At 54.9% G+C, this 27,589-nt stretch overlaps 2 protein-coding genes, 1 long non-coding RNA gene and 2 other non-coding genes across 7 annotated transcripts; 3 read left to right on the forward strand and 2 right to left on the reverse strand.

Moving 5' to 3' along the window:
* Positions 1-315: 315 nt before the first annotated feature.
* On the reverse strand, positions 316-2,862 carry LOC147574548 (uncharacterized). Its single transcript, XR_015244314.1, has 2 exons — positions 1,969-2,862; positions 316-872 (listed from the first exon to the last, which is right to left on the reverse strand). It is a non-coding gene; the product is annotated as an uncharacterized LOC147574548 (long non-coding RNA).
* Positions 2,863-3,277: 415 nt separating this feature from the next.
* On the forward strand, positions 3,278-9,332 carry LOC112864600 (uncharacterized). 2 transcript variants are annotated; one of them, XM_086688146.1, is made up of 5 exons: positions 3,278-3,454; positions 3,910-3,994; positions 7,087-7,192; positions 7,310-7,348; positions 8,920-9,332. In XM_086688146.1, the coding sequence occupies exons 1-5, from the start codon at positions 3,293-3,295 to the stop codon at positions 8,933-8,935; spliced, it is 408 nt and encodes a 135-aa protein (XP_086544272.1). In that variant the 5' UTR covers positions 3,278-3,292; the 3' UTR covers positions 8,936-9,332. The 2 variants fall into 2 exon arrangements, 1 of the variants encoding a protein (XP_086544272.1); XR_003223983.2 differs by having other exon boundaries at positions 3,327-3,454; positions 7,101-7,186.
* Positions 6,907-6,990, forward strand: LOC112864730 (small nucleolar RNA R38). The gene has a single exon (XR_003223999.1). It is a non-coding gene; the product is annotated as a small nucleolar RNA R38 (small nucleolar RNA).
* Positions 7,415-7,488, forward strand: LOC112864731 (small nucleolar RNA R38). Its single transcript, XR_003224000.2, has one exon. It is a non-coding gene; the product is annotated as a small nucleolar RNA R38 (small nucleolar RNA).
* A 1,195-nt stretch (positions 9,333-10,527) lies between the features above and the next one.
* Positions 10,528-27,002, reverse strand: ST6GALNAC2 (ST6 N-acetylgalactosaminide alpha-2,6-sialyltransferase 2). 2 transcript variants are annotated; one of them, XM_086688145.1, is made up of 9 exons: positions 26,763-27,002; positions 23,231-23,291; positions 18,528-18,702; positions 17,442-17,610; positions 16,937-17,075; positions 15,522-15,625; positions 13,688-13,885; positions 12,457-12,556; positions 10,528-11,305 (listed from the first exon to the last, which is right to left on the reverse strand). In XM_086688145.1, the coding sequence occupies exons 1-9, from the start codon at positions 26,885-26,887 to the stop codon at positions 11,138-11,140; spliced, it is 1,239 nt and encodes a 412-aa protein (XP_086544271.1). In that variant the 5' UTR covers positions 26,888-27,002; the 3' UTR covers positions 10,528-11,137. The 2 variants fall into 2 exon arrangements, with proteins under 2 accessions (XP_086544271.1, XP_086544270.1); XM_086688144.1 differs by having other exon boundaries at positions 13,688-13,771; positions 26,763-26,998.
* Positions 27,003-27,589: the final 587 nt, after the last annotated feature.

Below are 27,589 nucleotides of genomic sequence, written 5' to 3' on the forward strand. Positions count from 1 at the left end.
GACCTGGTCGAAGTCGGACGCTTAACCGACTGCGCCACCCAGGCGCCCCAGGAGATTTTTTTTTTAAATCGCACATTCTGGGGCGCCTGGGTGGCGCAGTCGGTTAAGCGTCCGACTTCAGCCAGGTCACGATCTCGCGGTCCGTGAGTTCGAGCCCCGCATCAGGCTCTGGGCTGATGGCTCAGAGCCTGGAGCCTGTTTCCGATTCTGTGTCTCCCTCTCTCTCTGCTCCTCCCCCGTTCATGCTCTGTCTCTCTCTGTCCCAAAAATAAATAAACGTTGGAAAAAAAAAAATTTAAAAAAAAAATAAATAAATAAATTGCACATTCTGCGTGTCACTGAAACTAACATGCCATTGTTTGTAAGATGCCTCTCGCATTCAGAAACTCAGTAAAATGTAAAAATATGTGACTCTGAATCAGAACAAAAGGTCTGAAGGTAGGGGGCTTCAGGACTGGGATTTCAGCAGTTCATCATCGCAGACTCTACGTTTTTGGTTTCCACTCTGCCGGGTCAGATTTTGGCCTCTTGCTTTGCAGCAAGCCTCACGGATGCAAGATGGCTGCCACAGCCTCGAGCATCACATCTTCGCGGTGTCCCAAAGCCAGAAGAGAGGCTGCTGTTTTTCAAAACAAGAAAACTTTCCCCAACTTGGCAGAATTGCATCACAAACCCATTTCTGAATTCCTGGCAGAAGGAATAGAGTTACCGCAAGGGTCTGGTGCAGACTAATCGAGACTCACCCTTAGGGCTGGGGAGGAGCTTCCCGCCACTGGAGCACAAAGTCGTCCAGTAGCTCTGTTCCGTTTGTAAGATGTAGAAACAACAGCTGTGGGCTGGCGATGAATGGTGCTGCTGCACAGACGAACTTCCTATAAATCGTGGTGCCACTGTTCACAGTGTAAGCAGTCCACTGCTTGGGATAAACCTACCCACCTTCTGTTCTGGCTGATGACGGGAAAGATTTCCTTTCCAGGTTAAGAAATTAACCTCAGTATTCCAAAGACTCTGTTTCCTATTCATGTGGGTTTCAGACACCATGTTTTAAATCCTATCAGTGGATGGGACTCGGCAAGCTAACCACCTGAACACAGCAGGACAGCTGACTGCATTTCACCCCGGTGCTCGGAGCCAAGGTCCTGGACCAGCACTTTGGCTCTGTGCAGCTTGTGATCTACTTCTGTCACTTACGGCTAGACTGTGTGACTCTTTCCACGTCAGTAAATACAGAGCCACACTAGCCTTGACTGACAGCTACATAATAATTCTCCACCGTACGTTAAAAACTCTAACGTCCCAGACCTCACCAGCAATGAGTGCAGAAGAAATCACAACACTACCACTTTGGTCTCAACAGCTCTGAACCCCTGCCTGCTAGTTCAGAAATCTGATGCATCCTTTGTTGTCTTTCCCACTGATTTCTGGACTGCCCGGGCAGCGTGCCCGACATGTGCTCCGGCACCAGCCCGCTCACTGCGTTTTGCTCTGTCCTCTTGGCCACTGCCCAGCCGCCCGTGCCAGCCCACCCGCTGTGAGCCTGCTGCTCTTCCATTAAGTGCCTTGTCGGTGTCAAAGTTACACCGTGGACCATGGCACAGGGGCCCCTCACCACACAGTAGGTGGCAACTGGTCTGGGACTCAAGACGCCCCTGCCAGAGCCCAGAGCCTCAGTCTTGTACCCATCAACCCCTGCAGCCTGCCATCCTCACCCCTCCTGCCCTAAAGTGGCTCAAAACCATGGAACAGGTGCCCCCCCAACCCGCCCGCCGATTCCATCCCTAACCACCCCTACAAACACACAAAACCCCTCTTTGCTCCCCTCCCCCCACACCCCAAAGCCCTGTAATATGACTGATGTATAGATATATGCAGTTCAGTAAAACTTAGTGCTAAAAGCATGGATTCTGCAGGGCTGAGATCAAACCCTGACTCCAGCAATTACTAGTTGTGTGAATTTGGGAAAGTTACCTCGTCTCTCAATGCTTGCATTCCCTCCTCTGGAAAACGAGGGTAGTGACGGCACACTTCACAGGGCGGTGGTGCAGATTAAAGCAATCGACACACATAGGGTCCAAAAGTCGTGAATGGCACATAGTAGGTGCTATGAAGTGTTCGCTATTACTATGTTGTGCCTGCAGCAGGTTGCTTGCCGACAGACAAGCAGCTTCTCGTAACTTCTACCCTCAAAATTCCCTCTCCAAGTCTGAAATGAAAGGAACTTAGTTTACAGGGAGGGAACCCATGCTTCCCTTTAGTAGTACACGAAACAGTGCCTTTAAGGGCAAGACAGAGACCCTTAAGAGTCAATTTCACATGACAGAAGTTACTGCTAAGTGAGTCAACTATTATTTGTTGAGTGCTTACTGCCGGCAGAGGCAGCGGAATACCAACGAGGCCCTGTGAGGAAATTAAAAAAGAAAAAAAAATAATTAAAAGCGACGTCTCCTGCCTTGAAGAACTTACAATCAAAATTAAGGGAGGCAAACATAAACAAATGTGGTAACATGAAGATAAGCGCCTGCGACATTCGGCCATATACAGAAAAATATAACCCAGACTAAATGCCCCTGAGAACCTTGCTAAAAGGGTCGAAGAGAATGGGGAGAGGCTAATGCAGAAGAGGTTTCCCGGGCTTGCAAACTTAATTTCCAAACAGGTGTAAATTGTGGCCCTGACTCTAGTTGTTTTTCCCGATTGCTACTTCAAACACGGAGCCAGAGTGTTGCCTGAAAAACAGCGGTCAGAAGGGGCAGTGGGTGCTACACCATTCCCAGTTTTCATAATTTATTTGCTCCCCCGTCGCAATTAAAGCGGCGAGAGCCGCTGAGGGTCAGTCGGATAGCTGCTCGCTGGCGCCCCCTGCCGCCGGAGCCTCCACGCCCCCGGCCCCAGCTTCACCTGCTGCGGCGCCCGACGCCCCACAGTGCCCCGGGAATCAGCACCCCCTTCTCTAACGCAACCCATCACCCAGATGACCCCTCCCCGCCCAAGGTGAACTCCGCAGGATAATTAAGAACGAAATCCGGCCGGGCCTCGGTTTCCTTATCCATTTCCCTCGTGAGCCCCCCAGCCCCGCCCCCCCACTTTGTAAGCCAACCCAGTCTTGGCCAGGGACAATCCGTGGACACGAGATAAATGGCTGTAACTGAAACAACCGTCCATCTTCGTTTTCTTCAAAGATCAGGCCTCCCAGCCCAGGCTCTCTACTGTCCCTGGTGGCGGCCACCGCAGCTTCAGGCTCTCGCTGAGGTTGCGGCCGCCCCCAGCGACGGTTGTTTGGACTACATTTCCCATGAGCCTTTCCCCAGCATCGCGAGAGCCCTGCCGAGACTGCCGCGAAGACTTGCGCGCAGGCGCGGTTCCGCCTTCTCTTCGAAGCAGGCCGCGTGGCTGGGAGTCATGGCGGCCTCTGTCTGGCCCGAACGCGACGAGCAGTCTCGGGTGTTTGGTGCTGGTAAGGCTGCGGTGGTCGGGAAATGGGGTCTTCCTTGACCCGACGCTGGTTCACTTGCCCCCCCCCTCTTTCTTCAGAGGCCACGATAAACCGGCGTCGCGTCTGCCGTGGTTGGGGTTCGTTGAGATGCTGGGTGAAAGAACGCTTTCTGAATGGTTCGAGTGTTAATGGTTGGTGGGAGAGAGCTCAAGCCCTTTTTTGGAACCTTTATTTTTCAGGGAGGTTCTTCCAGCCTGCGTAGCCCGGTGAGCCGCACAGCCACCGCGTGCCGGCCCTGCGGGTCTCCCAGGGCCGCCCCGGGAGAGGGCACCCGAGTACTTCCTCCTTGGAGGGTCTTGTGAACGGCCCCATTCCGTAGTTTTTATTCCATCCTACAGTTATAAGTGGGATTGCAGATTTTGGAAAGTCGTAAGTTTACAACGAACCGTCCATGCTCACTTTTCCCTTCCCCACAGGCTTTTCTTTGGAGTCTGCGGAGACCGCGCGAGCAGCAGACCTGCAGGTTGAAGTTTAAAAGTGACGGATGGAGCCCTGAAACGGGTAAGAATGGGTGCCGGCAGGACCTGGGTGGTCACCAGAAGTGAGAAAGTCGAGATGATGTGCAGGCCTGTCACGTTCGGCCGCCTCACCCCGTATTCTGATTTTAAGTTTAATTTTATGAACACGTCGACGCGTAAATCCAGTTAGGGTGAGAAAAATGGACCCAGAATCCGGAAACGAGTAGGGTCTGTGCCAGTGTAATTTGGGGCCACTAGGTGTCACTGTTTGGAACCAAAATGGTTGCTGCATACAGGGGTAGAAGACAGACTCGGGAAATGGGTGTTGGTTGCAGTGGGGGGTGGGATTTAGAAATATTTGTGCGAGGGGCGCCTGGGTGGCGCAGTCGGTTAAGCGTCCGACTTCAGCCAGGTCACGATCTCGCGGTCCGTGAGTTCGAGCCCCGCGTCGGGCTCTGGGCTGATGGCTCGGAGCCTGGAGCCTGTTTCCGATTCTGTGTCTCCCTTTCTCTCTCTGCCCCTCCCCCGTTCATGCTCTGTCTCTCTCTGTCTCAAAAATAAATAAACGTTAAAAAAAAAAAAAAAAAAAAAGAAATATTTGTGCGTGATTCAAAGTTATCCTTGTGTGAAAGGACATCTTTTCTGAAGAGTTCTGATGCCTTGAGGCTCAGCTTTTTAAATAACCAATCTTGAGAACGTCTTAACGTTGCTTCTGTTCGGATGAAATAGGTTGTCCGTGTTTCTCTTATAGAGGATTTAAAGTTCTGGGGTCTATTTATTTTTTAATGTGTGTTTAATTTTGAGAGGGAGCATGAGCAGGGGAAGGGGGAGAGGGAGACACAGAATCTGAGGCAGGCTCCAGGCCTCCAGTGAAATCTAACACTTTCAGCACAGAGCCGGCCATAGGGCTCGAACCCATGAACCGTGCATGAGACCATGAGCTGAGCCGAAGTCTGGTGCTTAACTGACTGAGCCACCCAGGCACCCCAGGTTTGGGTTTTTTTTTTTTTTTTTTTTTAATGTTCATTTAATTAATTTGAGAGCATGAGCAGGGGAGGGACAGAGAGAGAGGGAGACAGAATCTGAAGCAGGCTCAGAGCTGTCGGCGCAGAGCCCAACACGTGGCTAGGGGCTGGAACTCACAAACCGGGAGCTCATGATCTCCGCCAGAGTCGGATGCTTAACCGATTGAGCCACCCAGGCGCCCCGGTGAAAACCATTGAGTAAGGGTTTTTGTGATGAAATTTCTATTAATGGAAATAAGTCTTCTTAGCTCTTTGCCAGAATTGCATAAGTTAGGGTCCCTTTAGTGTCCCATCTGTTAGATTTCAGGGATGCGAGCCTCCCAGGATTGTTACCGCCTGGGTAAGGGAAGTGGTGTGGAACCCTGCTAGGCTCCTTCCCAGTCTCCCACCAAACGATTTCTAACAAGTCTTATGTGCAGTAGTTATTTTCTCCTTTGCTGCTGAGTAAAGAAACTGAGGCTTAGAGTTACATAGCTGTTATTTATTGTTTTGTTTTTAAAGAACCATAAAAATAGGGCACATTGTGTGGGGGTGCTAAAACCATTTTTCAGTCTCATTGAAGAATTATTGAGGTCTGATTAGACCAGTTGGTGGCGGGGGGGGGGGGGGGGGTGGTTAGACCGGTGGTTCTCTGCTGGGGGGTGGAGGATGCTAATGGGATCTAATGGATGCTGCTTAGTATCCTGCGATGCCCAAGACCGCCCCCCCACGACAAAGACTATCTCCCCAGAACCTCAGAGCTGAGGTTGATGAAACCTTGTATTAGATGAATTTGAAAGAAGCAGGCTCTAGTCTCAGGCTGTTGTGAGATAACCCCACCAGAGCTTTATCTCTTTGTCAGACAGTGTTACTGCTTTCCAGACCTGGCTATACCTCCGAACTACCTGCAAAGTGTTTAAAATTTTTTTTTTTTTTTCAACGTTTATTTATTTTTGGGACAGAGAGAGACAGAGCATGAACGGGGGAGGGGCAGAGAGAGAGGGAGACACAGAATCGGAAACAGGCTCCAGGCTCTGAGCCATCAGCCCAGAGCCCGACGCGGGGCTCGAACTCACGGACCGCGAGATCGTGACCTGGCTGAAGTCGGACGCTTAACCGACTGCGCCACCCAGGCGCCCCACAAAGTGTTTAAATGTACACCTCCAGCCACGGGTGGCGTGGCCCTGGAGTGAGCCCAAGAATTGTGTGGCTGTTTCAAGAACAGTTGTATGGGAGAAATTAGACAATCTGATCTACTTTTAGCTCAGGGATTTTTATTGCAGCAAGATTATAGCCCTGGCTATTTTTAAGTAGCTCTTGGGGCAGATCTGTAATCCTCTACTTAAAAAACTGATCTTGCTCTGTGGATCCTTTCATACGCATAGGTGAGCGAAGGAGAAATGACCTTGTGTCATGTTGCCTCTTGGCAGCAGGTCCCCTTTGTACAGTTGGCCTTGAACGGGCTTCCTGGAAGAAGTAACCGCACTGTCTGGAGCATTTTACCGACAGATAAACCCCATACTCCGTTCTCAGGCACTTTTGCTCAGGTAGAACCTGTCTTTTAAAGGGCAGGGGGGCACCTGGGGGGCTCAGTTGGTTGAGTATCCACTTAGGCACGGTCATGATCTCCCGGCTCGTGGGTTTGAGGCCCTTGGAGCCTGCTTCGGATTCTGTGTCTCCCTCTCCCCGTGCCCCTCCCCTGTTTGTGCTCTCTCTCTCTCTCTCTCTTTCAAAAATAAACATTAGAAAAAAATTAAAACTAACGGGCAGGAAGTGTCATTGAGTCAGATCTGGGATGCTGGGTACATCTAGGCACTAGGTGTCAACAGTTTTTACCTTTGAAGGAAAGTTAATACACAAGTTTGAGAATACTTAATGAGGGACGTAGAGCAGAATTTGGTAGGGGAAGAATGGAATCTGCCTGCGCTGTAACTTGGCTGGCTGGTGGGAGCTGAGTCCGTGATGATGTAAAGTTATCCCTGTCTGAAGGCAAAGAAAGGCCTTTCTGTGTGGAATGTGGATGTCTGAAACTCAGTTTCCCAGATTGGCTCTCTGGAAAATTCAGGTCTGATTTGAAAGTGAGCTGCTTGAGAGTACCCGTGTGTATCTTCAGCAGGTTTTTCTCTTGCAATTTCTCCTCGCCAGGTACAGTCCCAGCCTCGGTTTCTGAGGCTGAAAAAGGACCCTCCAGAAGTAGCTGCCAGCGGCGACGTGTCTGAAGAGGCTTTCTGGTGTGTGTAAGGAGAGACCTTCTGAACAGACGCAGCTGGCATGTTTGTTGCCGCTCCTGCCCTGGGCTTAGGATTGTGCTGAGCGGCAGGGAGATTGTAACACAGGTCTGTTTTCTTTGCTAGATGTCCGCAGTGTGTGAGTACGGAACTGCTTCTCCTCAAGTAAGTGAAATGATTCTTCCCCTGTTGCTTTGTAGTGTTTCTGTCTTTGTTTTTCTAAGAAGCCCCGCAAGCCTATGATGGTTAGTTATCCCTGTCTGAAAACCTCGGCTGAGGGGAAACCCATCTATTCTGAGGCTTTGGGGTTTGTCTCTGTGCTCTTAAAAGTTCAGGCTTGGGGTGCCTGGATGGCTCGGTCGGTTAAGCCTCCGACTCTTGACTTGGGTTCAGGTCATGATCTCCTGGTTCATGAGCTCAATCCCTGTGTCGAGCTCTGCACTGACGGTGTGGCGTGTGCTCGAGATTCTCCGTCTCTCTGCCCCTCCCCGTTTGCACTCTCTCTTTCTTAAAAATAAGTAAAAAACTTAAAAAAAGTTCAGGCTGTATCAGGGATCAAACTGAATGGACTCCAGAGGGAACTGTGTCTACCCGGCCAAGACCCCATGCATTGTCCCTCTGCAACTTGAAAACCGACAGTGCGGCTGCCTTGTCACGCTCTAGGCCCCTTGATTAATGGTTCTGATGGTACAGGCTAGAGGAGGTGCCAGAAATGGGCAAGTAGCCCAGTTTGGGGTCATGTTCTTAACCGGGGTATGAAAGAGTGCTTGTCACACATTTTAAGGCAATGAAAGCACTCTTTGAAACAGACGGGAATGTAGAAAGTCTGCCAGCTGTGGCGGTGTGAATGTGCGAGGACCGTGACCCCCTCGGCACCGCATCCTGACGGCACCGCATCCTGACGGCACCGCATCCTGGTGGCACCGCATCCTGACGTTCAGGAGAGAAGGGCCGTCCTGACACCGGCAGGGCTATCAGGTTTCCGGGTGCTTTGTTTCCAGCAGCCGGGACCTCTCCGCAGGGTTCACTCCGATCGTGTGGTCATGTCTGCGCGACGTGACTGGCGAGAGCCGCCTCGGGTGGCAGAGGGCCGGGTTGGCTGGCACGTGAGCAAGCAAGTAGCAAAGTGGTGCTGGGCCGGGACGGTGTCTGGCTCTGTTCCCGTTGAAATGCCAGGCTTGAAGTGGGCACGTGGCCTTTTTCTGTTCAAATTGGGAGGTATGTGTGGGCTCGTTAAGGTCACATATTTGTTCAGTCACCAAGGCGGCTAGATTTGGGGTGGGATTTAATAAGCCTGAAAACTGGCCCCAGCAGCTTACAGCCTGGAAGTAAAACCCAGTAAAACGATGTGTTAGCGAGTGGGGAAACCCGCTTCTTGCATTATGGTTGCCGCTGAGTGGATGTGACTGCTCCACGGGACTTGCATAGGCATTTAGGTCTGACTTGCAAAGTTTTACCTCCAGAAGAGGGTCAGATGTGAATGTCCAGACTGGCCATTGCCAGACACTGTTCCCTTTGAGCATCAGCTCCCCAGGGCACGCTGCAGTGTCGGGTCCCCTGGGAACCGCACCGGCCTGCACCGATGGTGCCTTCAACAGTGTGGGCCTAATGCTTGGCTAGAACAACTGCTGCTACCATTGCCTTTTCTTCTCTAAATTAGGGTCTTTAAATGTAGCCCTCAGTCTTGAGTCACCTGGTTGGCCGTTGTATCGAATGATTCTCCTTTGGTCTTGCAGGTTCTCTCCCCAGTGATGCCAATTCTGCGCCAGTTACTAATGCCTGTGAAGCAATTCCCCCCTGCCCCCCGCCAAAGGAGAGCGACTTCAGAATTGTTTGGACTTCGTCTCCAAAAAGCAGCCAAAGGCTATGAGTGACTTTATCCCGGAAAATATTTGGCAGTTGGTCAAATCAGGGCATAGCTAAGAATATCCAGGATGCAACCTTTTAGCTGATGTGGGTATAATTCGCTCATTGGCGAGAATGTGGCGGTGGTGGACGGAAGGCGGTTACCGTGTACACGTTCTGTTCGAGGAAACTGAGGGGATGCCGGTGTTCAGCCTCGGAAGAACGTTTCATCAGGGTGGATTTCCTGTGAAGTTCTGTCTTGGGCTTAAATTTTGAAGTACAAATAAAAGTGTTTAAAAATGGACTTTGTGACATTGTGGATTCCACACTGAGACCCACATTATGGGATTTTACTCAGTGCTCAGCTAACTGTGTTCTTGTAGAAGTGAAAGTTTCAGAGACTACCATTAACTAGGGTCAACAGTTAACAGAGGATGCAGTTGGATGTTTTGTTTGCTAAGTTTCCCCCCAAGTCGATTTTCTGCCCCTCTTAATGGGTGGCCACCCACAACCTTAGCACTTCTCACATCTGACAGATTGACAGAATGTTCTGATAGCTGCAGATGTGAAGGGGCTAGGGACAAAGTGTTACGGACACAAGGGGGTCAGGAGTCCTAGCTTGGGCTGTGCTGGCTTATCAAGGTAGTCGTGTTTCTTTACTAGTAAAGGTCATTGTGTCAGACCCCAGGAAGGACTGACTGTACCGTGGATCCCACATTTGATGGTATTCTTTCTGGACCATGTATTCTATCCAGAGAAATATACTCCGTTCTGTGCTATCCTGGAGACCAAGGGACAGTTTGTTGCCAAGCTAAAGTGGTGAGAGGCCTTGGCCTCCCGCTGTTCTGAACTGTTCACCCCTCCCTTCCAATCTAAACTGTTCTCTAGCATCAGCTATGGTTTCAAGTAGCTGCCTCACTCATGAAAGCCGTCTCTGTTCTTTTTCCCCTGTCTGAATTTCTAAAGTAGAATTTTGATTTCCAGTGTTGGTTCATCCCTCTCGTTAAATGTGCTGATAGGATCTACCTTCCAAAACCACAGAGCCAGAGGCCCGCTCCTGGCTGTTGGTGGATCGGCCAGTGGTGATCAGTGCCATGTCGGGAAGGCTCTTGCCAGCCGGCCCTGGGGAGACTGCCCCCCACCGCCCCCAGCGTTGCCCGATACAGCAGATGAGACTGTCAGGTTTTAGGCATCAGGCCAGTAAACCCAAGGCTTAAGGGCTATACGGTGATCACCAGCTGAGTTGAGACCTTACCTTCCGTAGAAACCCATGTAATTGGTAAAGCCAAGATGTGAAGCTGAGGGCTCGTTACCTGATGTGCTAGTGGCAAGGCAGTGATCGCTCTCCAGTGGGACTTCCCTTGGGCAGGCAAGCCTTCTGTGTGGTGGGCCCCTGTCAATACCAGGACATGCCCATGGTTCTTGGATTCTCTGATCTGCATGCCAAGCCCTCCACGGTGTCCTGCCCTGGTCCCCCCAACACACAAAAAAGACAAAAGTGGTCATCTATCATTTATGCAATTAACCAGTTTCAGAATACATTCTGCCTCTTGCGTTCTGATTCCATCGCGGGGCAGAAGGAAGTTGGTTGCGTCCTCAGGTGGTGTAGGTGTCTTGGAGTCCAACTGCTTTGGAGTCGGCTGGACACGCTGGTGGGAGGGTGCGGCTGGGGAGAGCGTGTGCGCGCCTGGCTGCTGCTGGTCGGCCAGCATCTTCAAGTCGCCCAGTGCCAGCTCCTGGCTGGCTTTGAAGATCCTTCGCTCCTGAGTATGCTTGCCCTTTGCTGGGGAGGGTCACAGTCCCCTCTTGTGTTACCTTTCGTTGTAAAATGCCCAGCAGAGCGGTCTTCCCTTCACCAGGGTTGGAATGTGGGTCTCAGACCCAGGAGGGAGGGAGTCTTCTTGGAGGAACCAAGAACAAGTGTCCCGCAGTGAACACGCTTCAGTGACAGTCCCGAATCCACTTCTCCATGCCCTCTAGAGACAAAGGGGTGGGCGGAGGGGAGCTGGAGCCCTTCTCAGACTGAAAAGATAAGGCAGCTCTGGCCACGTGGGGAGTCAGGGCCACAGGGCCACAGCTGCGGGAACAGAGGGCTTGGGTACTTGAGGGTCAGCGCTGGTATAGTCGGAGGATGCCGGCCTTGTGCAGGTCCTTCCACAAGGTGGCTTCCAGGGACAGGTCGTGGTTGACGTAGAAGATCAGTGGCTTCTTTATTCGCTCAAAATAGTGGTCAGAAAATTTCCAGTAGTTGCTTGTGATGAATCCATAGGCACTAACCTAGACAAGGATGGCCCCTGGGTTAGCGTTCACTGAGCTAGGTGCAGACAAACCTGTGAAGTGATAAGATTCCAGAAAAGCACAGCACCCCCCCCCCCGACCCCCCTTCTTAGATGCCACGCTGAAGACACAGGTAAACAGTAGTTCGAGCTCACGCCAGCGTCAGGCACTTGTGCTCTTGGACGTGTCTCCTCAGCCCCACAATAATCTCAGGTACTATCCTCATTTTACAAATGAGCGGGGAGCGCCTGGGTGGCTCAGTCGGTTAGGCGTCCCGACTCTTGATTTCTGCTCAGGTCGTGATCTCGCTGTCAGATCGGGCCCTGTGTCAGGCTCCACACCGACAGCACCAAGCCTGGTGGTTGGGACTCTCCCTCTCTGCTCCTCCCCTCCCTCTCAAAATAATAAACAAACAGGGAAGCGAACAGGTCTTCAGTCACAAGCCACTGAGTGGCCAGGCTGGGTTTTAAACCCTGGTCCATGATGTCTGGGCAAAGCCATCATCTCCGTGGTGAAGCCCAAGACGGAGGCAAAAGCCCATCACTACTCCTGTCCCAGTCTGATGGGAACGTAGTCAAGAGACAGCTGCTATACAACAGGGAAGAGGGTGGGGCGCGGAAGAGAGGGGACTCCGGTTCCCGTGCTGGCGTAAGTGTGGGTGACTGCAGACTGTTTCACGGCTGCCTCCACGTGGCTCCTGTAGGCAACACTGCACTGGGGACATCTGCAGTGGTTTCAAAGGTTGCGTGTGGAAGGCCGACTCTGCTGTCAGCTCAGTTCTAGAATGTACTCATAAAAGGATGTGTCCCTGCCACTTCCGTGGAGAAGATTTTGGTTCCGCAAGAACAATCTGATAACACGCACCTTGGGTGTCATAAGGAACGGCAGCCGGGGAAGAGAGGGTGAAGCCCAGAAATGCTGGGACAGGTGGCTGCCGGAGGAAGGCAAGGCTGCCCCCCCCCCCCCCCCCCCCGCAGCTGTCCTGGAAAGGACCCTCGAACAGCCGGTGTGGAGGTAGCTCGGCCGTCCCCCTCCCTCCCGCCCCTTCCAGAGACCAGCTTGCCCTTGCACCTGGGGAATCCCTTCCCCACAAGATACAGGCGGAGTCCCAGGCTTAGGTCCCACCCACGCTTGTCCTCTGCTCCTGTTACCTGGTCACAGGTGTGCAAAGCTGTCAGCAGCATGAGGGCCCCAGTACTCGGCATATATAGGTCTCCAAAATTTGTGTTCATCAACTTTGATTTCAGAAACCTGGAGGCCAAAAGAGTCATCAAAACGAGAGAGAGAGAGAGAGAGAGGATTAGGTCTCGCTCACTTGATGGTTGTGCCCTTTGGCTTCCCGGCTACCGAGTCACACAGGCTGGAAAGCCGGTGAGGACTTCCTGGCCCTTCTAGTGCAATCCGTTCCCCGTTTAGGAAAACCCCAAATGAACCAGATGCAAAAGTCTGGTTCACCGGGGGCGGGGGGGTGAGAAAGGAACAGGCCCGTGCGGAAGCACCACAGGGACCATCCTTCCCGCTCTGGAAGCCTGAACCCAGCCTAAGTCCCCTCTCCTCTCTGCAGCACCCTGCCTTCCCGGGGGGGCTAGGGAACCACAGCGGGTCGGGCACAAGTGGCCTGTTTAGTCAGCCTGAGCCCTACCCCCAGGCTTCCCCACATTCTGCCAAGCTGGAATCCCTTATGTGGGACATGAGGGACAGGGCACCCACGTCCGGGGACTGGAGTCACCGGTGAGATGGTGCATGATGAGATGGGGGGGGGGGGGGGCGCACACTCGCAGAGTCCGGAAGTGAGGCCTGACCTCAGCCTTGGATTCACATCTGAACTCTGCCAGACCAACCACGTAGCCTCTCTGAGCTGGTTTCTTCCTCTGTGGAATGGGGCTCTCGCCACCGCCTCCAGCTGGCTCCCCAGACCCACCCACCGTCCTTCACCCGCTCTCTGTGGCGCCAGCCTGGGGGCTACAGCAGGCCTCTCGACCACGGCCCTACTGACGTTTGGGGCCAAGTCGTTTGTTGCAGGGACGCCCTGTGCATCGTATGATGCTCAACAGCGTCCCTGGTCTCTACTGGCTAGTGGCCCGTACCCAGTGACAACCAGAATGTCTCCAGAGAGGGGGGCAAGTGACTGCCCCCCCCCATGAGAAACCACAGGCAGGGGGAGAGGGACTGAGGGAGGGAAGGAGATCAGGCCACTGCTGTCCCCCAGGCTGATCCCCACGGTCGCCTCGGGCTGGGCCTCGTCCAGGTTAGCTGTCCGGGGAGATTACAGTGAGCGGGCCATACGGGGCCTGCAGCAATCGGGGGGCGGGCGTGCAGGGGGGCTGGAAGGGGAGCTGTTCTTCGTGCGCCCGCACCCCCGCCCTCCACACACACACCTACCTCTCCCTCAGGTAGCCGATGAAGTGTGGATGTAGCAGCTTGAATTTCCCGGCAGAGGCTTCTGGTCCGAAATAGGTCTGAGGCCTAGGACCGGTGGAAGAAGTGGACGGAGCGGCCCGAGCCGTCGTAGGGCAAGTGGGGGAGCAGGCTGAGGGGGGAGGCGCTGGGCCTGCGGCGGTGCCCGCGGTACGGGCGGGGCTGGGTGTAGTCGCGGGAGAAGGGCGTGTAGAAGGTGGCCGGCAGCACGGTGGGCACCACGTGTGGCTTCCCGCTCACCAGGACCTCGGTGGGCGGGGAGTAGGAGAGCGAGGAGGGGGGCGTGAACAGGGCCGGCGGGGTCGGGTAGGAGCAGCTGACCCGGGGGTGGTGGGGAGGAGGGGGGAGCAGGGGGAAGTAGAGGGAATCGGGCACCTGAGGGCGCTCGCAGCTGCGCGGCGGGCAGGGGAAGGAACAGGGGAAGCACTGGTTCTGGGGCAGGGGCACGGTGGGGGGCTGGAAGAAGGGGGGCTCCTTCAGGAAGCGGGGCACGTAGGGGGCGATGTAGGAGGGGATGCCCCGCACCGGCCCGATGTAGGAGGCCGAGGTGGCCGGGCTGTGGGAGGGGGACCTGGCCACAGGCACGGGAGGGGTCTGGGAAGAGTTTCGAGAGACGGACTTCAGGCCAGACTGGGAAGGAGACTTGGAGGTGGGCGGAGTGGGGGTCTGGGAAGCCCCTCGGGGCACATGTTGGACGTGAGGGCTGGGGGTCAGGGAGGAAGCCCGGGAAGAGGGCTGGGAGGCAGTTGGAGTGGGAGGGTGAGAGGGGGGGCGGGAGGACAACCCCCGGGTGGGGGACGGAGACGGGGCTGAGCCGCCGGAGCTGGAGTAGGCCTGCTGGTTGGTGGGGGTGACATGGTTGGACCGGGACTGGGAGGGGGACTGGGTAGGGGACGGACTGGGGGTGTGGGAGGGGGAGCTCATTGGTGTTGGGGAGGCTCGTGACCACCCGACCGATGTCCCTGAGCCGGCCCCCCCCAAGAGCCCGGTCCCGCCCGTGTCACAAAGCCCACTCGTGACCAGGTGCCGCATCATGAGCGATTGTTGGGTGGCACCCGGGCGGGGGCGGGGCGGTGGTGGGCCAGTGTAAGCGGCCGGGGCCTTTGGGGGCTTAACCCCTAAGGACCTCAGAAGCTGCTCTTTTGGGGGTGGGTGACGTGTTGGGGGTAGGAGGGCTGGACTTGGCGGCTGCAGAGATGGCATGGGTTTGTAAGGACTTGACTCTGGGACAAGGAATTGTCCCAGCGCCACAGGGAGAAGGTTCAGCTGAGGCCGGGACATGGTTCCAAAGAGCTGGACACAGGCCTGCTGCCCAGGAAGGTCGGGGAGAAAAGACAGAGCGTCTTTTGTTCTCTGCAGGACACTGGACCCATGTCACCTGCTCTCCCGTTTCACGGGCACAGCGCTAGGAGACTGCCCACCAGGGCAAGTGGCATGGACACCATCCCCCCGCCCTCAGTTTCCAGACACAGTGTGCTCAGCAGGACAGCAGAGTCAGGAGAGGACGCCCAGTCAGTGCCGCGGGCTGGGGGGGGGGGGGGGGCTGCGTGGGTGATGGGGACAGCAGCCCGAAGCTGAGCAGCCAGGGTGGCCCTTCAGGCGGGTTCCTGGGGACCAGCAGGGTCACCTGGGCTTTTCCATGGGGAGGACAAAAGAGCCTAATTGCCCAACACCCTCTTGGATTCTTGGGGACTTCCTTGCTGCCCTCACCCACTCTCCCTACCTGACAGTGGGCCCAGGGAGCAAGCAGGGGGACGATCCCAGCACTACCACACCCTGCACCCATTTGGCGGCTCACCTGTCCCCTTTGTCAGGGCCCTCAGGGACAGGCACACCCAGAATGGCCGATCTCAGCATCACATAGTCACGGATGTCAGAGGGGATGAAGATATAGCGCAGGTCCTGTTGGGGCAACAGAGACACTGAGCCAGCCCCCCTCGCCACTCCCCACCCCTGCCCGAACAAGACCCCATCCTGCTCAGATTGGACAGCCCTCTACCCGTCCTGATGGGAGAATTTCTCTTCTCTGCCTGTACTCCCCCCTCTCAACCTCGTGACTAATGAATAGAAAGCAGCAGAAGCGATGCTGGGGGGTGATCTTGGAGACTAGGCCATAAAAGGTCCCTGGGACCACTCTGGGTGAAGTTAGCTGCCATGACCGGAGAACACTCTAGGAGCCTAGAGAGGGGCCGTCTCGATTCCGGCCTCAATTTTTTTTTTTTAAAGTTTATTTATTTTCAGAGAGGGAGAGAGAATCCCAAGCGGGCTCTGCGCTGTCAGCTCAGAACCCAACACGGGGCTCGAACCCACGAACCGTGAGATCATGATCTGCGCCGAAGTCAGACGCTTAACCAACTGAGCCACCCAGGGTGCCCCGACTGACTGATCCCGGCAAACACCTGAGATCCTGAGCCAAAACCTGTCTACTAGGCTGTTCCCGAATTCCTGACCCACTGAAACTATAAGACAATAAATGTTTGCTGTTTAAAGCTACTAAGTCTGGGGTAATTTGTCAACACAGGGATGAATCATTCCTACAGGTGGTGTGGCCACATCACAAAGCTGCCTCATTTCATCTTATCACGAGTGGAGAGAGATCCTGCTGTGGCTAGGAGACTCCTGAATTTCCTGCTCCGAGAAGGAAGCTTCTAGAAACTCAACCTTATCCTGGGATCTCCCCTCTTTAGGTGTCACCCTGACGGCTCTTGAGGGAGGGGCAGTGTTCCCGAAAATGGGCGTGGCTGAGGAGCTGGAGGCAGTGGGCGGTCTCAAGTTCTGGCTCCCCGCCCCCCCTTGCTGGGCATGCTGCTCACTGCTGGAGCCCTTTGAACCCAGCCTCCCTCACAGAAGGACATTCTGGAGGGCAGCTCTTTGAAGCCTGGCCCTGCTGGCGCCTTGCTGAATGAAGGGCACCCAGCCTCAGTCTCCTCACCAGGAAAATGGGACTGATGGGCCCACGTACGGTGCCTGGCACCCCACAAGCTTTCAGTAAACACTAGCCATTCATGCTCTACTCCAGAGGAGTCCTGTGCTGCCTGAAACTATGGGTGTCCCTGTCCAGATCCCCCTCCTCATTGGCCCCGACACGTGCACCCAGGATCCTGCTGCAACCTCTCCATCTACTGGGCTGGGGCCATGGTTTGCCCCACGGAGGGGCTCTGGGAACAGGGGCGCTGACTGTCCGTGGCCTTGCACGCCCGTCAGAAGCCTCACCTGGCCTTGTGGCACAGACGTGAAGCCGAGGTTCCCGTAGGAGATGAGGGAGTTCTTCATTGTGTTCACAGTGAAACCATAGAAGGAGGTCTTGGTGCCCACATCCTTCTCGAAGCCTTTGATCACAGCGCCATTGAGTCTGGGCCAAACAGAGGCCCGTCAGCCTCCTCATGGTCACACGATGCCATGTTCGTACTTGGATCTGCTGCGTCTGTCCCCAGGTCTCTGTGCAGACCATGCCCTCTGCCCAGGGCGCCACCAGTGGGGGTCGCAAGCCCCATACCCACCCCTCCAGACCTCAAGGGATGCCTGTGAAATGGGCACATCCGGCCGTGGCAGCTCCCTCCCCCCTGGCATGCGGCACCCACACTCTGTCTTCAGAGTCTGCGTATCTGCCTTTGTCCGGGCCTGCTTGTCTCGCTGCCGTCCGAGACCGGGGCTGCCCCGGGGCTGGCCCTCTTTCCAGCTCCTCTCCCACCGCCCCCCTGGCTCCCGGCCCGCACACCTGAAGACATAGTCGTGGGCATCGATGTTCAGACCCTGGCGGGAACCATTCAGAATGCCTCCATTCCCCACCACTGCACAGCGAACGCAGTTTGAAAGCGGCTTCCCGGAGGCGGCAAACAGCTTGGAGCTCTCGGAGTCATTCAGGAGGCTCAGGGTGGAGTTGATGGCTGTGGGTGCCAGACAAGGTGGGGCGCTCAGAGGAGGGATGTCATGTTGGAGCCTCCCCCAGAATGCTCCTGGCACCCCATCTGCCAGAGGTCTGACACCAGGGCACAAAGGGTGGAGGGGGGGTGCAGGGAGGGCAAAATGTCAGTGGGACCATGGGCTGAACTGGGCGGGGGCTGGGGAGAGGATTTGGCTGTACCCTTAAGTGATCTCAAGACCTTGAACTAGTTCTCTCAAGACTGTATGGCACAATAAAATAATCTGAGGCAGGGGCGCCTGGGTGGCTCAGTCGGTTAAGCATCCGACTTCGGCTCAGGTCACGATCTCATGGTATGTGAGTTCGAGCCCCGCGTCGGGCTCTGTGCTGACTGCTCAGAGCCTGGAGCCTGTTTCAGATTCTGTGTCTCCCTCTCTCTCTCTGACCCTCCCCCGTTCATGCTCTGTCTCTCTCTGTCTCAAAAATAAATAAACGTTAAAAAAAATAAAATAAAATAAAATAAAAAATAAATCATCAGACTGTTTAAAAAAAAAAATAATAATCTGAGGCATACAGGGGCGGGGTGCAGATTGAACGGGGCGGGGGGGCCTCTGGGCAGTTTCCCACAGCAGGAACCGTCGGCAGGCTGAGGTCCCAGAGCCCCTGTTCTCGGCCACCTTGGACCTTGGTGCCAGCGCCAGAAGGGGAGAGCTGGCTGGCAGGTGCAGCCAAGCCCCTCTCCCTGACCCCGGGGTGCTTGTAGGGGGTGGCAGATATGGGGGGAGTCATACAACGGGGTGGGGGGGGTGAGCCCTGAGACCTTCCTGGGAAGAAAGGGGCACAGGGTAGGGTGGGGGGGTTGCTATGAGGGCAGGGTCTGCCCCAGAGGAAGGGGTTCACTGGGGCCAGAGGGCTGGGGGAGAAGCAGCGGCTGCCGGTTACCTTGGAAGGAGAGCCCCTGCCAGCCATAGGGGGCTTTGTACTGGCTCAGGCTGTCCCAGAGCTCCCGAGCGAAGAGGGCCCCCGAGAGCAGCACTGGAGTGGAGAGATTGAACAGGGCCCGGAAGTGGGGGTGCTTCTGGATGGCCAGAGAGAGCGGGTGTCGGCAGCGCGGGCTCTGTGGGGCGAGAGGGAAGAGTGCTGAGCTCCATTAGCTGGGGGTGGGCGCCTTCCCAGGAGCCTGCAGAGCCCGCAGGAAGGTTGGGAGGGAAGAGCCGTCCTTCCCCTCCAGCCCTGGTTCACCCCCAGACCCGCCAGCTGAGCTGACCTGTGTGGCACAGCGGTGTGGCGAGGGTCAGAGAGCTTTCTGGATCTACCCTGCCCGGCCCTTTCTCTCCTGGATGCCACGTCTCCAGGGCCTGATGGCTCTGGCCTCCCACTCCTTCACTTCACACTTAGAGAAACTTTGGGGCGTTTCCCCACAAAATGGGTTAAGACGCGTCTGCCCTTGAGCGGAAGAGCGCCAGCCTGGGCTTTGGAATCCAGCAGCCTGGACCCAAATCCTAGCTCTGGCAGTCCTCACTGTAAGATTCGTGTGCAACGGGCTGCGGGGATGGTTACCATCATTTCTTTCCGGGTGGTACCTGAACAGTGCCCCCCCCCACCCCCAATTCTGTCTGCCTCGAATCTTAGAACGTGACCTTATTTGGGAATAGGGTCTTTGCAGATGTGGTTAATCAGGGTGACGTCATATTGGTTTAGGGTGGGCCCTAATCCAATGACTGGTGTCCTTACATAGCCGTGTGAAAACAGACACAGAGACTGGAGTGATGTGACCACAGGCCACAGAAACCGGAAGAGGCGAGGAAGGATTCTTCCCTAGAACTTTCAGGAAGGTGGCTCTGCCGACCCCTTGATTTCGGACTTTCGGGGTTCAGAACTGTGAGAGAATCAATTTCTCTTGTTTTAGCAACCCCCCCCTGCCCCTACCTCCGGTTTGTGCCCATTTCTTTTTTTTTTATTTTTTTTTTTAATTTTTTTTTTCAACGTTTATTTATTTTTGGGACAGAGAGAGACAGAGCATGAACAGGGGAGGGGCAGAGAGAGAGGGAGACACAGAATCGGAAACAGGCTCCAGGCTCCGAGCCATCAGCCCAGAGCCCGACGCGGGGCTCGAACTCACGGACCGCGAGATCGTGACCTGGCTGAAGTCGGACGCTTAACCGACTGCGCCACCCAGGCGCCCCTGTGCCCATTTCTTTCAGAAGCCCTAGGATAGTTAGGCAGTGCCTCGGCACACGGGGACCTCGAGGGAGGGTAAAGTACTCAACAGGTTCCAACCCCATCTGCCTGCAACCCCCCGTGTCAGAATCCTGCACAGCCTGGGCCTGGGTGGGGCTACCCTTCCCACCGAAGGGGGCTCTTTGTTAGGTTGCTGGTTTGACGCTGAGTGCAGGGAAGAGCTGTAGGGTCGGTCGCTTCTGCTATAAGGTGCCCTATGGACGGCAAAAACCTACCACGCTGTGCAAAACTGTGCCATCGAAACCCCAGGGCTTTTGGGAAAATAGGATTAGTGGTGCAGCACTCAAAAGCTTTGTGATGCTTTGTGATGCATAAAACACAAGGCGGTGGAGCCTAACAGACGGAAGCACAGTTTCACGCGTCCGGCGGTTAAAATCTACTATTAAACATGTCGCACCTGACCTTGGAAAAGACTCGACTTTGCTCATGTTAAGCGGGCATCAGAAGGGTGGCAGCCTGTTACCGTGAAGTAGTGGGAAGAGAGTTATAACACACTCAACGAGGTGCGTATCTGGAGGGCGCATGTGTGTGTATTTTGCGGATTCCTCTGTGGCTCCCTTTGGTGGGGTGTGGTTTTCTGCATTTAACCTCAGCACTCCCAAGGACAAATCACCCCGAAGCAAACACAAAATTTGTGTTAATGCTCAAACTGTTTCCTAAGGTAACCAACCTTCCTGGAACAAATTCACGTTTTCAAACCAAGCATTGTAGACGGACTGACTGTACTGATTTCACTACTATTCAGCTTCTCTTTGGGCTGTGTTCCAGGGCCTTCTTTAAGAGATGCCAGGAGAAAACTCTTCAGGTCTTTATATCAGGAAGGGCTGTGCTTCACTTGGGAAGTGGGCTTGCTATTATCTCATGGATGGACACAATGGCAAATTTCCTTCTTCACTGTGGCCGCCAGGAGGCTCAGAGCTAGATACATGGCCCGTCCCTTACACCTTGTGGCACATTTTTCCTGCACTTATCTACATGACGTTGTCTTATTCTCCTACGTTTATTTTTCCTGCGGCCATTTCTTCATTTTATTCTGTTTATAGGTTTGTCTTGTTATGTGTATCCAAGTCACCCCGAATCCTTTTTTAAAACAGGCGGGGATATGTCAATGAGCATCAAGCAGCTCAAGGTGGAAAGAACGTTGGGAAACTTAAAGATGAACCATAAGCACCCAGAAGATGCTTGGGGTTTGTCTTCAGCCCGCAGGCCAAGTGTCTACCCTTGCCTCTGTCCTTAAGATGGGGATGGGGACCCCCCCCCCCCCCCCCCGCCACCTGCCCAGGGCTACTTGCTTTGTGCCTGAACAGCTCAGCTGTTCACTATGTTTGACATGAGAAATTTCTTTCCCTGAGGCCTTGGCTAACAAGTCCGAGTTCGGGCTCTAGGACATTGAAAACAACTCTTAAACCCGAATCGATCCAGAATAACAGTCATGGTCCTGCTGGGCCACAGCACACAGAGTGGGGCAAGGCTGTATTCCTCGGCGGCTCAGAGGACACGCTCTGGGGTCAAAGCAGAGGCTCAAATTCCAGTACCACCTAGGACCCTGAGCAAGGTACCTGACCTCTCGGGGCCTCGTGCGTTCGCCCGTAAGAGCTACATGACAGAGTTGCCGTGCGGCTTAAGTGAGAGAATGTGGGTGAAGTGCTGCAGCCCACAGTTAACGCTGACCATTCCTTACGGAGCCGGGCCTAGAAGCTTCTCAAACCCCGCCCTGGGCAAGCTTGGAGCATCTTCCCAAGGTTTGCTTGTTTACTCCAGGTCGAGGAGTTTAAATGTGACTTTTATAGTAAAAAGACATTTTGAGGGGCACCTGTCTGGCTCAGTTGGTAGAGCCTGCGACTCTGGATCTTGGGGTTGTGAGTTCCAGCCCCACATGGGGTGCAGAGATTACTTAAAAATAAAATCTTTAAAAAAAAAAAGACATTCTGAGTAGGATGTCAAATTCACAGGCCTTTTTAAAGATAAATCACGTTGGGAATGCAAGCTGGTGCAGCCACTCTGGAAAACAGTATGGAGGTTCCTCAAAAAAGTAAAAATAGAACTACCCTACGACCCAGCAATCGCACTACTAGGCATTTATCCAAGGGATACAGGTGTGCTGTTTCGAAGGGACACATGCACCCCCATGTTTATAGCAGCACCATCAACAGTAGCCAAAGTATGGAGTATGGAAAGAGCCCAAATGTCCATCAATGGATGAATGGATAAAGATGTGGTGTATATATATATATATATATATATATATATATATATATATATACACATATACACACACATACACATACACAACAGAGTATTACTTGGCCAAAAAAAGAATGAAATCTTGCCATCTGCAACTACGCGGATGGAACTGGAGGGTATTATGCTAAGTGAAATTAGAGAAAAACAAAGAAAAACAAATATCATATGACTTCACTCATATGAGGACTTTAAGAGACAAAACAGGGGCGCCTGGGTGGCTTAGTCGGTTAAGCATCTGACTTCGGCTCAGGTCATGATCTCGCGGTTCGTGGGTTCGAGCTCTGCATTGGGCTCTGTGCTGACAGCTCAGAGCCTGGAGCATGCTTTGGATTCTGGGTCTCCCTCTCTCTCTCTGCCTCTCCCCTGCTCATGCTCTCTCAATAATAAAAACATTAAAAATTAAAAAAAAATTAAGAGACAAAACAGGTGAACATAAGGTAAGGGAAACAAAAAGAATATAAAAACAGGGAGGGGGACCAAACAGAAGAGACTCGTAAATATGGAGAACAAACTGAGGGTTGCTGGAGGGGTTGTGGGAGGGGGGATGGGCTAAATGGGGGAGGGGCACTAAGGAATCTACTCCGGAAATCATTGTTGCACTATAGGCTCACTCATTTGGATGTAAATTTTAAAAAATCAAAAATAAAATTGGGGTGCCTGGGTGGCTCAGTCGGTTGAGCGTCCAACTTCGGCTCAGGTCAGGATCTGACGGCTCGTGAGTTCGAGCCCCGCGTCAGGCTCTGTGCTGACAGCTCAGAGCCTGGAGCCTGCTTGGTATTCTGTGTCTCCCTCTCTCTCTGCCCCTAACCCACTCCCATTCTGTCTCTGTCTCTCTCAAAAATAAATAAACATTAAAACATAAATAAATAAAAATAAAACTAAACAAAAAAAATTTTTTTTAAATAATAAAATAAAGATAAATCACATGATTTCCCCAAAACTTTTCACCTGGCTGCACCCCTTCTCTCCTGCTGTGGTACAGGGAACCCTCGTGGTCAGGTCTGGCTGCTCGCTCAGCTCGAAGGTTCATGGTTTGGCTGTTCCAGAGTGCTCTCACCCAGCAGCCTTCCGAGAATGTTCTCGTTTGCTCTTCTTTTTCACCTCCTCCCTGCTAACTCGAGGATGCTCAAAACTGCCAGAATCGCCGAGCTAAGTTTTACCTTTCTCGTCCCGGCGTTTGACACCTCGCGTCCAAAGAATGTTCCAGACCATGTGGCGTTCCTGGGGGAGAAGCAGAAGTAAAGCAGGGGTTGGACTCAGCTCCAGAGGCTGACAAGGTCTGTCAGGGTCAAAGGTGCCACTCCTTTGATCCTCCTAGGCTCTGATTTTTGCCCACCTCGCTCTCTCTGGAAACAAAATTATTGTCACATGATCATGTTTGGCTCAGCTCTATAAACCCCAGAAATGAAGAAATCCCACGGCAAGCGGCAGAAATGCGGTTTACCGAACAGTGAGATGGTGGGTAAAGCACGAAAATAGGAAAGCTTGCCGGCCCCCCGCCCGCCGTCAGACAGACCTCCCCGCCAAGGCCCCGGAGGCAGGGGTTACATGGTCCCCCTTCACCTTGGGGTGGGTTGTCCTGCCGCCGGGCTCCTGCCCTACGGCTCCCGATGGCAGGCATGGGGTCTGAAGCCTCATGCCCTAGGTTTGTACCCCACGATCTAAGGAAGTTACCTAATTTCTCCGAACTCTCTGCATCTGTACGGCAGATATAATCATAGTGATGTGACTAACAATCATATCCCATATCCAATTGTTGGCAGGATTCAGACAGAGAATCTGTAGTATCTCATACAAAAAGCGTCCTCTGAGTAAGGAGTGGCAACCTCTGTGACAGTGTCCCTCGGGGAGGGAGGGCAGGAGCTGAAGCTACTGCCCCACCCCTACTCCCACCTCCCAGGCGACCCCAGCATCAGGGAAGAGAGCAGACAGAAGGAATAGGGGCCTCTGCCTATGCAAATGGGTGTCGGGCTTCCCCCAGACTCCTGCCTCCTCCCCAACCCACGGAGGAGCAGGTGGAGAGGATTTTGGTCGGCAGTTTGCAAGGAAACAAAAGGCCTTTTGTTACTTGCTTCTAAGGTGCCTCCCCAGCTGAGCCGCCTGGGAGCTTGTGACCTGCCTCACTTCAGGTTTCCACAGACCCAGGAGGGCCAGGCCAGAAAGAGCAGGCATGATCCCTTCCCCCATGCTTCTCTCTCCCCCTCTGATGGCCACCTGCCCCCACACCCCAACCTGTAGTTCCTGTCCCTCTTTGAAGAAGGACCGGGGGGACACAGTACCCAGCCCTCAGGGGCAGTGAGAACCCCCCCCCCCCGGGGGAGTCCCCTATTCTGTTTTGCTGCTCTGAACACCCCAAACTCAGGGAGGCCCGCTCATCTCTACAGCACCCCCCCCCCCCCACCCCCAGTGCTCAGTGATTTCTCCCAGCCCCTCCTTCTTAGGAATCCAAGGGCTTCTAGATACCTGTCTGGAGGGCCTGGAAGGAGTGAGGGAGGGGGTCAGCCCACATATGCCCCTCCCGGATGTTTTCCTGACCTGATGAGAAATAAGGACCTTGTACAGTGGTCCTTCCCTATCCCGGCGGATGTATTTCCAAGACCCCCGGCGGGTGTATTTCCAAGACCCCCGGCGGATGTATTTCCAAGACCCCCAGCAGATGCTTGAGACCATGGCAAGTACCGAACTCCATACAGACTGTGTGCATACGGATCTGTACACACTGTGGTTTTTCCTCCACATCCATGTATGTATGATAAAGTTTAATTTATAAGTTGGGCACAGTAAGAGATTCACAACAGTAATTAATAAAATAGAACAGGGGCGCCTGGGTGGCCCAGTCGGTTAAGAGGCTGACTTCGGCTCAGGTCATGATCTCATGGTTCCTGCGTTGGAGCTCTGCATCGGGCTGTGTGCTGACAGCTCGGAGCCTGCTTGGGATTCTGTCTCCCTCTCTCTCGCTCTCTGCCCCTCCCCCGCCCCCATGCTCTTTGGCTCTCCCTTTCCCTCTCTCTCTCAAAAATAAATACATAAACTTAAAAAAACAAAACGCCCAAATGATGTTGACGACAGATGGTAACCGGCAGGTAACTGGAAGCCTCTGTTCTCACCATCGGCCCCGCCCCCCATAACAAAGTTTTGTTTTGTTTTGTTTTTTAAGTAAGTCTAGATATCCTGATGCCCGGAAACTGCTGACCCAGATTCCTCCGCCATGGGTAAATTCCTGGGCTGCAGTGAGAGCCCGGCCTCAGATTCAGTAAGACGGGGTCCCAGCACCCTTCCCTACAGGGGCTCTCTGGCCAGGCCACCTGCTTTTCCATCCCAGCCGGGGAGCTCACGCAGCCCGCCCCCGCCTTCCCGGTACCGTCCGGCTTCCCACCCAGCCTCTCCTGGCACTAGATATCCATCTCCTGTAGCGAGGCCCTGCCTCCCGGCCTGGGGCGTAAAGACCTTTAAAAACTTTGTTGAGACATAATGGATGTTGGCCAACCTCATATTTAAAGTTTATTAGATAACTTTCAAGGGGTGCTTAAATGTGTTTCAAAACATCTTTTACATAAAATTCACAAAGGATTCTCTCATTCAGTGCCTGGCCTTATGCAATTTCGGGCTCCCGGGAGATTAAGTAACTTCAGGTACCCTCTGCTAGGTCACCCTTTGTTCTAAAGGGACTGGGCTCCTAATGGGTTGCACGTGTTTTCTATTGTTTCGCAACTTCAGATGCCTTTTGACCTTGTTTTCCCGAGACCAGATACTGACTTTGCTTTCATCCCATTATGCCCGGAGCGAGGTTTGGTGAGGAAAGCGCAGGTGGTAAAAACGCGCTCTGGAAGGGAAAGCCTGGGCGCAGAGGCCGGTCGGCGAGACTGGGGGGGGGGGGGGGGGGGGGGGGGGGGGAGCTTGCGGCCTGCCTAATCCGGACACGGGGCACAGCTCGATCCGCCTCCCAGACGTAAAACCAAGTCCTTTTGAGGCTTCTTCAGTAACTGGCACTATCACCTACCCAACACAGGCTCGAAGGGTTATCCTCGCGGGGCGCGAGTGCAAGGAAGGTGCGCTGGGCGAGCGCGAGGGAGTGGAGCCAAGAGAAGGCTCAAGGAGAGGAACTTGGATGCAGCCCACAATCTGCCCGTGCTCCCGGGGGAGTCCGCCGCTTCGCGGGATCGCGCCCAGACGGCGCTTATCAAAAGTAGTTAACATAGCAAACGGCGCGCGGGGGACAGAAGGCAGCCCGGCGCGGGGAGGGCAGGGACGGAGCGAGCGGGAAAGGCGACCCGCCACAGGCGAGCTGGGGATCCCGGCGAAGTTGGAACCGCGACTTGGGTCCCTTCCCCCAAAGCAGAGTCGGAGAAATGGGCCGTTAGCGAGGGAGAGTTCCCGACAAAAACGGGGCTGTTTTTATCTGACTCCAAGTCTGGACAATAGAAAGTGTTTCTAATCAGGGAATCCGGAGGGAACTAACCCACAAGGCTTTCGGGAGCCAGTGGCCGGTGCTCAAGGTGCGAGGTCCTTCTCGGACCCCGACAAGGGCTCTGGGGACCGGGCAGCGGAGGTTGGGCGCCCGGGTGGAGGCTCCGGGGACAAAGGGCCCCCGACCCCGGGGAGGCCAACGCGGCGCGCGAACTGATGGGGCCCGGGCTGGGCGCCCCGCGCGTCCCCTGCGCCTTTCCGGTCGGACCGCGCCGTAGCCCCTACCTGGCTCCAGACCGGGGCCCCGGGTAGGGCCCCACCGCCGAGGAGTACAGAGCGAGGAGGATCCCCGAGCAGGCAGCCGTGAGCAGGAGCAGCAGCCAGCAGAGCGGGCCGCGCGGGGGCCCCATGCAGCCCTCACCCGCGGGCGCCCCGTCCGCCGCCGTCCCGGCCGGTGGGGAGAGGCCCGGGAGGGCCGGGCGGGACTCCGGGAGGCGGCCGCCCAGCCCCACCAGCCCTGCCCCCCTCCTGCCCCCGCGGCGCCTCCCCGCCGCGCCCCTCCTGCCCCGGCGCGCCGCACCCTCGGGGGCGGGCGTGTTGCCCCCCGGCGCTCGGAGCTTGCCCGCGCCCCTCCGGCGCTGCCCTCTGTCCTGAAGCGGGCACCCGGGCGAGCCGGGGTTTGAGCCGGGAAGTCTCCCGCCGCGGTCAAGGGCAGGCGCGCGCGGTCCGGGGAGCCCGCGAGGGGGGCGGGCCGCGGGGAGACGCCGCCACCTGCCGGGTGGGCCGCGCACTGCGCGCTCTTTGCCCCTCCCCGCCCCCCGCGGTTTCCGGATACCAGACGCCGGGGAGACGGCGGCCGGGAGGCTCACCTCGGAAGGACCCTCCTGAGCTGTCGGTCAGGCCCTGGCACCTCGGGTCCTTCCAGAAGTGCGGACACAATGGTGGGGGGGGGGCGGTTTGCTAGGACGGAGGAGCAGACCCTGTGTTGGATGGAGGTGAAGGGGGCGAGGTGGGTAGGGCGTCTGATGGGGGTGGGGGCGGGGGTAGTTGAGACCTTTCTTCCCCTCATTTGGTGACCGTCCGGGGCAGCCAGGGTCGTCAATCGCATAGCG

The sequence above is a fragment of the Puma concolor genome, chromosome E1 (genome assembly GCF_028749965.1).
Source record: "Puma concolor isolate L17-30 chromosome E1, mPumCon1.1.hap2, whole genome shotgun sequence".
NCBI lineage: Eukaryota > Metazoa > Chordata > Mammalia > Carnivora > Felidae > Puma > Puma concolor.

Coding starts and splice junctions, on each gene's coding strand:
- LOC112864600 (XM_086688146.1), top strand. CDS start 3,293: ATGAGCCTTTCCCCAGCATCGCGAGAGCCCTGCCGAGACTGCCGCGAA. Junction 3,995..7,086: donor CGGATGGAGCCCTGAAACGG/GTAAGAATGGGT, acceptor TTTCTCTTGCAA/TTTCTCCTCGCCAGGTACAG. Junction 7,193..7,309: donor GAAGAGGCTTTCTGGTGTGT/GTAAGGAGAGAC, acceptor TTTCTTTGCTAG/ATGTCCGCAGTGTGTGAGTA.
- ST6GALNAC2 (XM_086688145.1), bottom strand. CDS start 26,887: ATGGGGCCCCCGCGCGGCCCGCTCTGCTGGCTGCTGCTCCTGCTCACG. Junction 17,611..18,527: donor GCAGGGGCTCTCCTTCCAAG/GTAACCGGCAGC, acceptor TGGCACCCACAG/CCATCAACTCCACCCTGAGC. Junction 11,306..12,456: donor CTTTGCACACCTGTGACCAG/GTAACAGGAGCA, acceptor ATCCTTGTCTAG/GTTAGTGCCTATGGATTCAT.